Source organism: Sinocyclocheilus grahami, unplaced genomic scaffold, assembly GCF_001515645.1.
Source record: "Sinocyclocheilus grahami isolate Dianchi unplaced genomic scaffold, SAMN03320097.WGS_v1.1 scaffold2013.1, whole genome shotgun sequence".
In the NCBI taxonomy this organism is placed as follows: domain Eukaryota; kingdom Metazoa; phylum Chordata; class Actinopteri; order Cypriniformes; family Cyprinidae; genus Sinocyclocheilus; species Sinocyclocheilus grahami.
Genome location: NW_015507192.1, coordinates 45,237 through 58,552, shown reverse-complemented (window position 1 = coordinate 58,552; position 13,316 = coordinate 45,237). Strand labels below are relative to the sequence as shown.

Below are 13,316 nucleotides of genomic sequence, written 5' to 3'. Positions count from 1 at the left end.
CGAGAGCCGAGATGCTTCAGATCCAGCTTCAGAACAGATGGAGAGACAGTAACTCCAAACACTGACAATCAGCATGACAGGCAGATGTGTGTTTATCACTGGATCTTCGTCAGGTGAACAAATCATTTTTACAAAGGGTTGTTCATGACAGACCCTGGAGAAATTCAGTAAACTTCCATACACTTACCAACAAATACAATGCAATAAACAAAACACACAAAGTGTCTTGAGTCTGCTTATCAATATTTGTGTTTCTGATTATTTTGTGTGTGAAAAAAACTAGCTTCTCTTATCTTTTTGTATTCTATCTATTTTTTTTATTTATTATACAATTAACAAAAGCAAAAAAAAAGGCCTCTAACATTACCTTGTTCTATTCTTTTTCTGTTCTATCTGTTTTCTTTTTATTTATTATATAATAATAAAAAAGAAAAACCCTTGCTACATGTACTGCATTAAGCTAACTGAGACTTGTTATAGCACTTGCATATCATTGCTCTCTTGTTGATTTTGATCGCTTCCATTGTCCTCATTTGTAAGTCGCTTTTGGATAAAATGTTAAATGCTAAATGTAAATGTGTGTGTGTTGTTTGATTCAAGGTTTTCTAAAATTACACTTGAGAAATTTCAATGCAGGTTAATTTTGAATGTGTTTTGCATGTATCCTGAAGAAATCCTAGTGGCACACAAAGATCCACAAATAAATGTATCTTAGCACTATGAGTCCTCCTAGTGGCAGTCTGACCTGATTGCTATGAATATTTCACTTTTTATGAGCATGCTGTTTTTAAAGGGGTCATATGATGTTGCTAAAAAGAAACATTTGGTGTAATGAAATGTGTTTATGTGGTTTAAGGTTCAAAAAACACATTATTTTCCACATACTGTACATTATTGTTTCTCCTCTATGCCCCGCCTTTCTGAAACACGTCAATTTTTACAAAGCTCATCGGTCTGAAAGCGAGGTGTGCTCTGATTGGCCAGCTATCCAGTGCGTTGTGATTGGCCGAATACCTCAAGCGTGTGATGGAAATGTTACACCCCTCACCATACTGTGATGCCCTGTCCGGCCGGAGCGACGAGACAAAAACATTCAAACCCATTATAAACGAGGCATTTGTTGCATCCAGTGGGGACATAATTACTGATTATAATGACTTATACTGTCTTTTTACGTGTTGCGTTGCCATGTCTGCATTTGTTAATAAATCCCTAATGCCATTGTTTTATTTTATTTATTTATATTATTTGAAATAATGTATTTTTATAGATTTAACAAAGCCATTTAAACGAGGGAATCCAAAAAAATTATAGTTTTTATTATTTATGTTAATAAATCCCTTTTTATTTTTATTTTAAAGTATTATTTATTTTTATTTACTATTTATGCAACTATTTATTTTTATTTTTTATTTATATTTATATTAAAAATGTGTAATATGTATGTTTAATAGATTTAACAAAGCAAAACCACCAAAAAAAAAAGTCCCTGGAAACTGATTGACAATTACTGCTTTTTATGAGACAAATACAAATAACTATTGTGTTACTTGTTCTGTAGTTTGCGGTTTTGTCAGTAAGATTATTATTTGTCAAATGGACAAGCATGCTCTATCTAAATGGTAAACACAGATAAGGGAGCATTTAGCAGTTATCGTTTAATTGTCCTAATGAAAAGTGTTATTTGATTTAATGCATGTTTATGATAGACACTTTCCAGTGCTGATGTTCATAGTGTTTTATGTTCATGTCATGTTTCCGTCAGTTGTTGTCATTTCAGTCATCAGCATGAACTGTTCCAGTCTCTCAGGCTTTGTTTCAGCTGCTGTGGGTTATTTTAAAAGATGGACAAAGCAGGACGGGATGATTCACATACCTGTTACGGAGCTGACAAGACGTGAGACATGCAGATCCATGTGCAAGCTTTATTAACAAGAGAGGATGTCAGAAACACAGGCAGGGTCGACCAATGGCAAACAGGTATATGGCGGGCAAGACACAAGAATAACCCTAGGGCTAGCGAAGGTCAACGAACGGCGAACAGAATCAAAAGGGGCAAGACTAAAGGGATAAAGCCAGGAAACCAGGCAAGGATCAGAAACCGAGAAAACAGGCCAGGCCAGGCCAGGCCAGGCCAGGCCAGGCCAGGCTAGGCCAGGCTAGGCCAGGGCAAATTAACGAGGGCTCTGTAGAGTAGCTATCAAATGATAGGCGCTAAACAATACTCGGCAGAGGGAAGGGATAAGAGTGAGTGCTAAATAGGGAGTGAGTAATATGAAACAGCTGTGTGCAATCAGTGCTGTGTGCAATCAGTGAAACAGCTGTGTGCAATCAGTGCTGTGTGCAATCAGTGCAATGAATGATGGGATATGTAGTCCGGGATGATATGCAACCGCGTGTAGTGCGAGAGTCAATGAAAATGGAAAGGGTGACCTCTGATGGCTAGCAGACGGAAGTTCATGGACTGGATTCATGACAATACCGCTACTGACCGACACACAACACACACTAGGGTGGAGAGGAGACACATTTGGCTCTGACAAGAAATGCTGTACAGGAATATTCTGAAAAAATAAATTAAATGACTTTATTTATATAAGTAAGATACAAGTAAAAGCATTTCATATTTCTGCTGCATATTCTCTAAGATTTTAGTATTATTTCAAAGAAAAACCATAAAGCAATACACATGTAAGGTCCACAAAGGTCATAGAAAATGAACGACACAGTCCAGAAGAGCTTTCATGACAGTCTCAGATTTTGATCACTGTTTCTTTATACACTCTAAAAAAATGCTGGGTTGTTTCAACCCAATGTTGGGTCAAATATGGACTAACCCAACTGTTGGGTTAAAAAGTTAATTTAAAAATGCAACCAAAATTTAACCCAACAGTTGGGTTAGTCCATGTTTGACCCAACATTGGGTTGAAACAACCCAGCATTTTTTAGAGTGTAAATATGGAAATATTCCTTCACCTGAAGAATAGACATTTTCTCATATGACCTCAAGGTGGCAGCACTTAATAATACAGTTAAAACAGTCTCTAAACAGCCTCTTAGTGACCAAGATTACATGGATATCAAAGCACTGTGAGCAGTGGTGGAAAGAGTACTGAAAAAATATACTTAAGTAAAAGTACCGTTACCTTCCAAAAAATGTAGTGTGAGTAGAGTAAAAGTACTTGTCCAAAAAACTACTTGAGTAAGAGTAAAAGAGTAGCCTATTTAAAAGTACTCATGAGTATTGAGTAGTGAGTACTGAGCTGTGGATTCTTCCCCCTCATAATAAACACTTTACACCGCAATTGATACATTTTAAACACGTTGTACATTCTGTAATTCACATTATCTTGTTTGTCATAAAGAATGAAGAGTATCTATCATCCAGCAGTTTTGATTTTGACTGCCAACTCTTTAAAATACATCAAAACAGCCCGGAAACAGTATTCAGTTGCAGAAAAGATGAAGATTATTCTCAGTTCAATCATCCCCATTTAAATCAAAGTTTGAAAAAAATAGATTTAAAATCATGTGCAAGGCCACTGAGAAAATGAGAGCCCATTTCTCTCCAAAACGGTGCCAGTTTTAGCGTTTTGCAATAAAGAAATAAAAATAACTAAAATTGATCATTTATGTTACAATTTTAACATATATCCACATTGTTCTAGAAGGATGGCAAACTGTTATGCGGATAATATAATTTGTAAGGGAAAATGCATTAAATAGCGAGTTATTTCTGGGGAAACTTTTTCAAAGGAAAACACACACACACAAGCATCTCTTTGCTGAGCCGCAGCAGTCTCTGTGAATCAGCAGCATCCACAACTGAATGGAACAAAAAGTGTTGAACTTGAAAATTGTTTATGCGCGAGTGCACTTGCTAAATGAAGGCGGATTGCATAAAATGGATAAAAAAAATCGTTTTCACAGCGCGCATCACGCGCTCAAACTCATCAAAAGTCAACAAGTTCAACAACGACTTATCCAAGTGACCGCTGCAGAACGCACGCGAGAGAGAGTCGAGGCAGCGCAGCTCGCGCGTCTCATAAGTGAGTGAGTGGGGAATTTACCGAACGTGGCACTTGCGGGAGTTAACACTGTATGCAATACCCGCAACCTCACACCAAATTTCAGGCCGTGTATATAGGCAAGCATATATACAAATAATTTAGTACTTAGCATAGAATGTGTGAGGCTCTGATGGTGAAGCAGCAGCTCCGTGTCCTGTGTTTTATTCACAATTCACATCTCCCCTCATCAGGTGGTGAGGGCGCTACACTACCCCTGCATCTGTGCAGTTCTGTTCTTTATCATAAATACAGTTTACAAAATATCAATCGGTTCCCCATCTACTATAGCCTAAGTTTTCGCTGCGTTCACCCCTCATCACACCACAGCTGTTTCCTCCAGCGAAAATGAAGCACATATGAGCGCATACTTTATAAAACAATCATGTTACCATTTTCATTTGAAAATGTAACTTTCAATGTAATACATTTTCCAGTGCATGTGGCAAAGAGCTTTGCATACTTGAGCTTAGGAAAGAGGGTTGTACTAGAAATGCAAACAGTAAAATTGTGTGTGTACAGTAAACAGGTGTGTGTTATATATTTTATACCCTCATTGGGGGCTGAGCCCCCCTAAAATTAAAATCCTAGAATCACCCCTGGGTTACACAGACACCCTGAATACTGATTTCACATACAGATGTTGACAGCAACTGCATTGAATCATATTGGAGAACTTGCGCTATGCCGCAAACCGGTCTTAAAGTGTACTCTGGGATAAACAGATATATGTGCATGAGGAAATTTCTTATATTGTTTTAAAAGAATAAATAAATAACACAGCACAGGAGACCAGTTCCAGTAACTGTTTTTATTTGAGCTCCATCAAATGAGGCATGTTACGCAAACATTCTGTTGCCCTTTACTGGGTCAGGGACTATTTTTTCTAGCGGAAGGATGGCATTTAACTTTTAAAAAGTAACAACAATTACATAGATAGATAATGAACAGTACAGCCCAGATTTATAGTAAAGCAGAGCTTTCAAAAAGGTAGGAGTCTACAGAAACTCAAATGTCTCATGATTATTACCTCTATGATGATACACAACATTTTCTCATATGTCCTCTAGATGGCAGCGTTTAATAATAAAATTGAAACAATCTTTAAACACCGCTTAATGCCCATGATTAAATGTGCATAGTTTTATGGTAAATATAAGTATTCTGGCTTTTCCAATATCTATTTTAAGTAATTAAATAAGTTAATTACAATAATTAATAAATCATTTTACAGTAGTTAATTTAAAATACCAACAAATGATAGAATAAATGTCATCAGTGATGATTTAGTTTTACATCACACGAAGGACATGTTTTTGAAAAGAAGCAGAAACATATTCGGTATCATATTTTCAGAATGTCAGCATGCCTCCAATAGCTGAGGCATTATTTGTGTTTTTTGTTCTTCTAAATAATCTTGTAATGTATCCAAGTGCCCCAAGTTTTTGTTCTCCTGCTCTCTTCTTGATATCTTCCAGTGTTTTGGCCTTTTTAGGTTCATTAATTTCCTTCAGCTTCTCAATCAGAACATCAATGTGCTGAAGTGTGAACACAGAATCAGCATTGAGTGCGATTTTCTCCAGAGTTTCCACACAGTGAAAAGCTTCATTCACCAGCTTTATTTTCTCTTTCTCTAATTCTTGCAGTTCTTCTTCCAGCATCTTGACCAAAGACACACCGTCTCCAATTCTGTCTTCATATTTCTTCTTTAAATCTTCATATGTCCTTTTCTCTGTCTTTGTCTGTGTTTTATATATTTTTTCTCCTTTTGTGTGTTCTCTGTAGTGGCATTTATTAGTGCACACTGTACAGTGATTATCTTTCATCACAATGCACCACGAGAGACCACTGATCCACCAGCATCCTGGATAATGACAGTTCTCCTGACAGACGTTGCAGCACATAGCCAACCTGGCCAGAGAATAATCAATATCAACCTTTTCTTTGTAGGTCACTTCAACTTCATAATCAAAGTTTTTATTGTTTTTGACAAGCTCTTTGTTCTGCTCCACAGCTGCTTGAGTTTGTTTCAGCTCACTTTGCTTTAGTTCCATCAATTGAACACGTGATTGTAGGTTAGAGATATTTGCCTCCAACTGCTCCCGTTTTTGCAACACATTGTAAGTCATTTGCAAGGATTTGGGTTGTATTGTGTCAAGAAACTTGAACAATCCTGCCATTCCTCTAAAACTGAGATTCCATGCATGTTCTTGTATGATTTCATATTCTTCATCAGCGGCGTCTGACTGATGATTGTTAAACAGGAAAAACACGGGCTGATTCTTGTCATTTACTGCACACTTGATGTTAGCCTCTTTAACAGCCGTCAGGGCATTTTTAGGTGGCATTCCATCTGAGTGTGTGAAGAGCAAGACAATGTTTTCAGCAACATCTCTCCCAAATAAAGACTGAACAGCATCAAATATGTATTGTTGTCTGTCAGAGAGACGATTATGTGTTGCATTGATCACCAGACACACTGCATGTATTTCATGAATCCCTTCAGTAGATTCACTTAAATTGAGCAAACTCATGGCGATCTCTTTATCAAGATCAACTCCACGAGTGTCTCCATATCCTGGAGTGTCGATGATTGTTAAATGGATTGGACTCTCTTCTAGATAAAACCCATAAACAGTGATGCTGGAGGTCTGACTGTGAACTGATGTTCGGTCGCTCTGATCATCTGTGATCTCAAACCAAACCTTGTCTTCTTTCTTTACACCCAACATGTAGTTGACCATCGTGTTGATCAGGGTTGTTTTTCCTGTTCCTGTTTCTCCCACCAGTAGAATGGTTTTGTGGGGGTTATTTTTGTCTCTCTTTCCCAAGGTTATTTTTCTAAATGGTTCAGATTCATCTAAATTGTTGGTATTTGTTTGCAGACGGTATCGAGCAGGATTTCCATGTACAAATAAGATACTTTTCTTGATGATGTTGTCCATTTTGCATAAATCTTGACTTAAACAACCAGCCAGTTTCCTCTGTATTAAAACAGAAAAACATGTTATTTTACAGTTTGAGATGTGTTAAGGTTGTACGTGTATGATGCTTTGTTAGCTTATGAAGCAAAAGTGTATTTAATACAGCATACATTCATGACTCTATATGCCAAATTTTTAATGTATACTTGCATTAAAAGGGTATGTATACCAACCAGTGGTTAAGGCAGTGTGATGCTTGCTTAAGTAAATTAATATTAATCAATAGTAATCATATATTAATAATTAACAATGATATTAATAAAAATTAACATTAATAGCATATAGTTTAATTAAGGACATAGAGAGAGATCCATGTGCAGAATTTGATGTTCCACAATTGTAGCTCAATGAATTTACCAATATTGTTTCAATATTGATTGTTTCAATAAAAAATTGACCATTTTGTTGTTAAATCGTAAAAAAATTAAGCATGTTTATAAAGTGTTTTGCTTTGCATTTGGCGGTACATAAACAGTATAGTTTATGTACCGCCAAATGCAAAGCAAAACACTTTATAAACATGCTTAAATTTTTTTTTGTGCTGTTGTGGTAGTGTAGGCCTACTTAAATTGGCAATCAAACAGTAATTTTACTAATATATTAGTAAATATATTAAGAGGACAGTGGGGGTAGGATGCAGACGGATTTGATGGTTGGGTTATTACTGGGTTTGAGGGAGTTAAATTAGCCCCCTTAGTAGCGCACTGACCATATCCCAAATGTCAAAACACAAAATATGTAATTTCCTTACCTAAAATAAATATTTTACAGTCACCATTATGCAGATTGATCATAAACCCAGGTAAAATGCTTCCTACCAGTGGCTGTCCTTCACAAAACTTATCATCTACCACAGTTTTATCATAGGTAAAATGCAAAATGTTTCAATACAAGCATTTCAGTCAAATGCAATTTATACAATATTTCAAACCTTTAACCCAGGCCCCAGGGGAAAACATATTAGATTTACCCTAGATTTAGCAACCCTGCATGACTGCATCCAACACGAGCTGCATCCAAAGTGATTTAAATACTCCGCATCTTGATAGCGGTTCCCTGATGCGCAAATATTATATGCAATATTATAATGTTTGCAGGAGCACACATGTGGTCAGAAATTCAGCGGGAGCGGGATTAAGAAAACAGCGGGCAGGGCTTTAATGCAAAAACGCACAATGAATGGCGACTGTAAAAAGCAAAAGCCGAATCCCGGACATTTTGGGCGATTTAGAAATCCCGGCCCGATGCAATTTTAGGTCTAAAAAGAGGACATGTTCTGGAAAAAGAGGGCCTATGGTCACCCTAATCTAATCAAGCATTTTCACCAGCCGCCAAATTTGCTTTGGAATAGAATTCGCGTTCGAGTGAGGGAACAACAGTCGCTCGAGAGGTTTTAGTCCATTTGCTGTAATGTTTATTAGTACTTTAGTAAAGAATCAACATGCATACAACATGCATGTCACAGAATCTTTCAAAATATAGTCGTAACAAAAGTTTGGTTTGTGTGAGAACCGACATCGTTTCTTGACAGTTATCCATATTAAATTATTAATAAATTGTGAAACTATTGACATCACATTGACATCACCTTATTTAATGTTAAACAAAGGGATTGCATCGTTGCGCTCAGTGCCTCGGTCGCTTGGATGCAGCTTTGTGGGCGTGATGTTGTCGCCATAGAGACGATTACCTCTTAAATATCAGCTCTTTATGTATAGATTTAAGTTATAATCTTGAGATGAATGCAGGAAAAGAGCGGGAACAGAATGTTTACATCCACTCTTCTCTAAGGTTATTAACAACAAAATTAAAGACAGGCCAAAATGACAGTAGCTAGACTTACCCTTCAGAAAACAGCAGACGATCTGTTATAACTCCTTCAGATGGTGATGGTGCAGGTTAACAAGCAATTTGAGGCTAATTAAAGAAAAACATAAATAAATAGTTGTTTCAAAGGAACATCAAAACTTGTTATAGTTAGATATTAATTAGTATTGTGTAAATCAGCAAATATCTTAACATTAAATAATGTATATAATGATACAGATTTGAGATATCACAAATTATTATGTTACTAAATTTAATTAAAATCCTATACAAACTGTTTTAGCATAAAATGTACTGTGTAAATAAAGAAATTGCTATATTCTTTGTGTATAACGTGTTATCTTCTATCACACACTGTAAATAATATATTGACAATCATTAGACTTAATACAGTTTAAGACCGTAATTCCGCTCATTCATTTTTAAAATGGCTCTACTTACAATTTAGGTCTGTCCTTCTTCAGCTGACATTGAGAATCTGCAAACAACTGCATCAGAAGCTTATTTATACTGAAGGCAACACCCTTTTCTTGAAGGTCATGTGATTTGTGGGAACAGTTATTTTTTATACAGAATGGTCCAGGTAGACCGACTGTGACAAACAAAACTCAGCATCACTAAAGAGGTTGTCAAAGCAATGAACCAGAAATCATTCACAATCTAAAATGTTTTAATGCAGACACATAAGTTAGCATATGTCTTATAATCATCAAATTAAATCTTGCTCGTTTATCATAAAAATAGTCATGTCCAAAAAGTGGGCATACTGTTTGTAACATAATGAAGACAATTGCTTTGGAAAAACCTTTCAAAGAAGATTTAAAATGTGTCTGAGCAATGAAGAAAAACTGTAATGTTGATTCTCGCAGGGATACTGTAGTATTTTGCAACTGAATGAACACAGATAAACACAAATTACTGCTGCAAAAATGTTGACACATTAACACTGATTTAACATCTTTTCTGTGGTTGCTTGCTATCTGGGTAGCGCTTTATCGTGGCTACAATGAGATTGTAGGTATTGAACAGGTAGGCCCATAGAGACCACAGCTGCGGCCGAGGGTGCAGAATCTGCCTCCTGGCTTGCATAGGGGAAGACACCATGATGTCCTTGACAGTGATGTCATGATGCTTGCATATCAAGGGCCCTATTTTAATGATCTAAGTGAAGGCCTAAAGTGCACGGCGCAGCTGCACTCGGGGCATGTCCGAATCCACTTTTGCTAGTTTAACGACGGGATAACGGTCGGCGCGCTCGGGCGCATGGTCTAAACGGGTTGTCCCTAATCTCTTAATGAGTTATGGGTGTTTTTTGGGCTTAACGTGCAATAAACCAATCAGAGAGTAATCTTCCATTCCCTTTAAGAGGCAGTTGCGCTCGTGCCATGGCGGATTTGCTATTTACACGGCGGAATTTGCAAGCGCAAAGACAGAACCCGTCTCCAGAGATGAAACGGAGCTGCTCGTGCATGAGCAAATAGGTAGCCTAATTCTATGGAGCCAGAATGATCTCAATAATAATTCACGCAAAAGACACGATGCACACATGCGTAACCCAATTCACATGCATGAGAACTAATTCACCTGCACGAAAAAATATATATATTCACAAAAACCAATTCACATGCACAAAATAAGAATATATATTCATAAAATACGTTTCACAAATGCAAAACACCATTCACAGATGTACAACTGTGTACAAAATTTTTGAATGTTTAAAATTCAGGAGTTTATCATGGGCTGTGAATGTGAATCGCCTTGGATTTGTGAGTGTATTTTTGAGACCTTCCTGGCAGCGAACTCCTCCCACGCGGGACACTCATACTCTTTAGCCAATCCGATTTGAGCCTGTCAGTCGACCAATCATAACCCACTGTGGGTGTATGAATCGCGTGCCCTGGGCGTGCCTACCTGGATGCTGACGTCATCAGCGCGAGACCACCGTTCAAGTTATGATTTAAAAATCATCACAATTAAAAGAACCAAAGACTTAAACTACTTCAGTCTGTGTGCACTGAATTTATTTAATACACAAGTTTCACAATTTGAGTTGAATTACTGAAATAAATGAACTTTTCCACGTCATTCTAATTTATTGAGATGCACCTGTAGATCATTGCCTCTGCCTGTTTTCCGCAGCTTCTCCACAACATTATAGTTTTTCACTGGCATGTCTCTTTGACTAGTGTATCTTTGAGCCTATATTTAGTATAAGTAAAATACTTAAGTACTGTTAAAATCAGATACTCTAAGACTTTTACTCAAGTTGTTTTGGAATTGGTGTAGTGGAGTAATGTTCACTGTAAGGTATCTGTACTTTTACTCAAGTATGGTTTTAGGTACTCTTTACACCTCTGATTGATTCTGATCGATTCATGGCATCACGCTTGATTTCGCCAGACGCTCATTGTCATAAACCATAATTCTGAGTACAAAAAAAATCTGCTTGGACAGAAGAGCTTCAAGATACTGAAATAATGATGTACACTTGTCTTTAGACTTGTTAGCAGTTTTAAATGATTATTTTAACGATTGAAAACGCAGACAACTGTAAATCTGTGATATACTTCGATTCACCTCCACTGTTCTGCAATTTAAATGCGGTCTAATTGCACTTTTGTCATCTAATTTTGTTTTTACTTCTCACTTTCATATAATTTCTCCATACAGTCCTATATTTATATTAAATTATAATTTCATTTCAACTTGTATGTCCCATTTCAAAATTACCAGTTAAGTATCATTTTATTTAAAATTGCATTCTTGTTATTTACTTGTCATTTGATACAAGTATTTTAGTGACATACAGTGGGGCAAAAAAGTATTTAGTCAGCCACCAATTGTGCAAGTTCTCCCACTTAAAAAGATGAGAGAGGCCTGTAATTTTCATCATAGGTATACCTCAACTATGAGAGACATTTATGCAAATAATATGCGATGCATGTATGTGTAAAATGCCAATAATATTTTTTCTTTTGATTTAGAATTTAAATATGACCAAAACATTATGGAAAATAATGTTACTACAGTGATATACCTGTAGATAAATATAGCCTCAGATATGAGTTGCCATCACAGAACACAAAAACATTGTAAACATTGTAATATGTTATGCGTGTATGTGTAGAATGCCAATCATATTTTTTCTTTTGATTTAGAATTTAAATATGACCAAGACATTTATAGGCAAGATTTATTTAGAAAAGATCAAACATATTATTGGTCATAATAATCTGCATGTTTAGTTCTGTTTAAAAAAATTTTTTTTAAGTGTCGATGTAGATCTTAAGATCAGTGTTAAAAAATGTTGTATACAAAGTATTTTCGGACGTAAACTGCGTTTTTGCTAAAAAGCTGATGCTCAATTGCAATGTTTGGCTCATAGGCTTCAGTGTTTCTCAGCACAATTCAAGATCCTCTTTGAGTTTCTGAGAGCTTCATAGAGAAGTGTTGATCCTGTCATTGCTCCTGCTGCAGCGAGCGTTTTCTGTTGATGATAACATGTTTTCATTTGAATTTCATTCTTTCCCCCCCTATTCTAGACTGCTGTTCAATGTGTTTGATTTCTCTGTTTCATATGACAGATTTCCACTGACTGAAATACAGATTATATTCAAATGACAACAGCTACTGTAAGCACAAAATTAAAACTGTACATTTAGCAATTGTTTACAGTTTGTCAGTATTCTTTATATTCTGCATATTTCCTGTCATTCATGGTGATGACAGTAGAATTGTGTTGCAAAATTCTAAACTTGAAGAAATTGTTATGAAAAGCCATATTCATTCTGTGATGTCATGATTATTTTTGGATTATTGTGTGCATTTGAGTCATTCATTGTGAGTCATTAGTTATTATAAAGCTTTACCCTGTCATGCTAACAGGATGCTGGGCTCATGAATACTAATCACATTGTCTGTGTTCGCCAGAGCTAATTTGCTAAAATTGTGGAAGGTGAGTGCTAGTCAATGGGATTGCCAAATTCCCATCTTTAATTAAGTTGCTTTTCTTAATGTAAAGCACAGAAAACACAACAACAGTAAATATAGTCATGTGTAAATGACGTACAAATCATCAAATGTGAGATTTTACATTCCATGAGAAAGAAATAAAGTCAGTTATATTTATATTTAATGTATATTTTACTAATGCAATGCGAATCTGGGCGAGATACCAGTGGCTGGTGTTGTGCCAAAAGCCAAATTTTGGTATCATGCAAACATGCTGAAATTACTTTCCACAGTGATGTTATCTAGCAACCTCATAAAATTTGATGAGATTATTGTTCATGGCTCTGAGGCGTGTCACATCACTGTCTATGGTGTAGTTGAGTTTTCCCACTGCTGCACATTTAATACTGTACTGAGGCGAGGAGTCACCTGATGCCCGTGCTTGGAAAAGCGTGCAAAGGCAAGGAGTCACCTGATGCCCCTG

At 36.4% G+C, this 13,316-nt stretch overlaps 1 protein-coding gene across 1 annotated transcript; it reads right to left on the bottom strand.

The window, feature by feature from the left end:
* Window positions 1–5,419: 5,419 nt before the first annotated feature.
* LOC107573711 (uncharacterized) lies at window positions 5,420–7,029 on the bottom strand. Its single transcript, XM_016260155.1, has one exon. The coding sequence runs from the start codon at window positions 7,010–7,012 to the stop codon at window positions 5,420–5,422; it is 1,593 nt and encodes a 530-aa protein (XP_016115641.1). The 5' UTR covers window positions 7,013–7,029.
* Window positions 7,030–13,316: the final 6,287 nt, after the last annotated feature.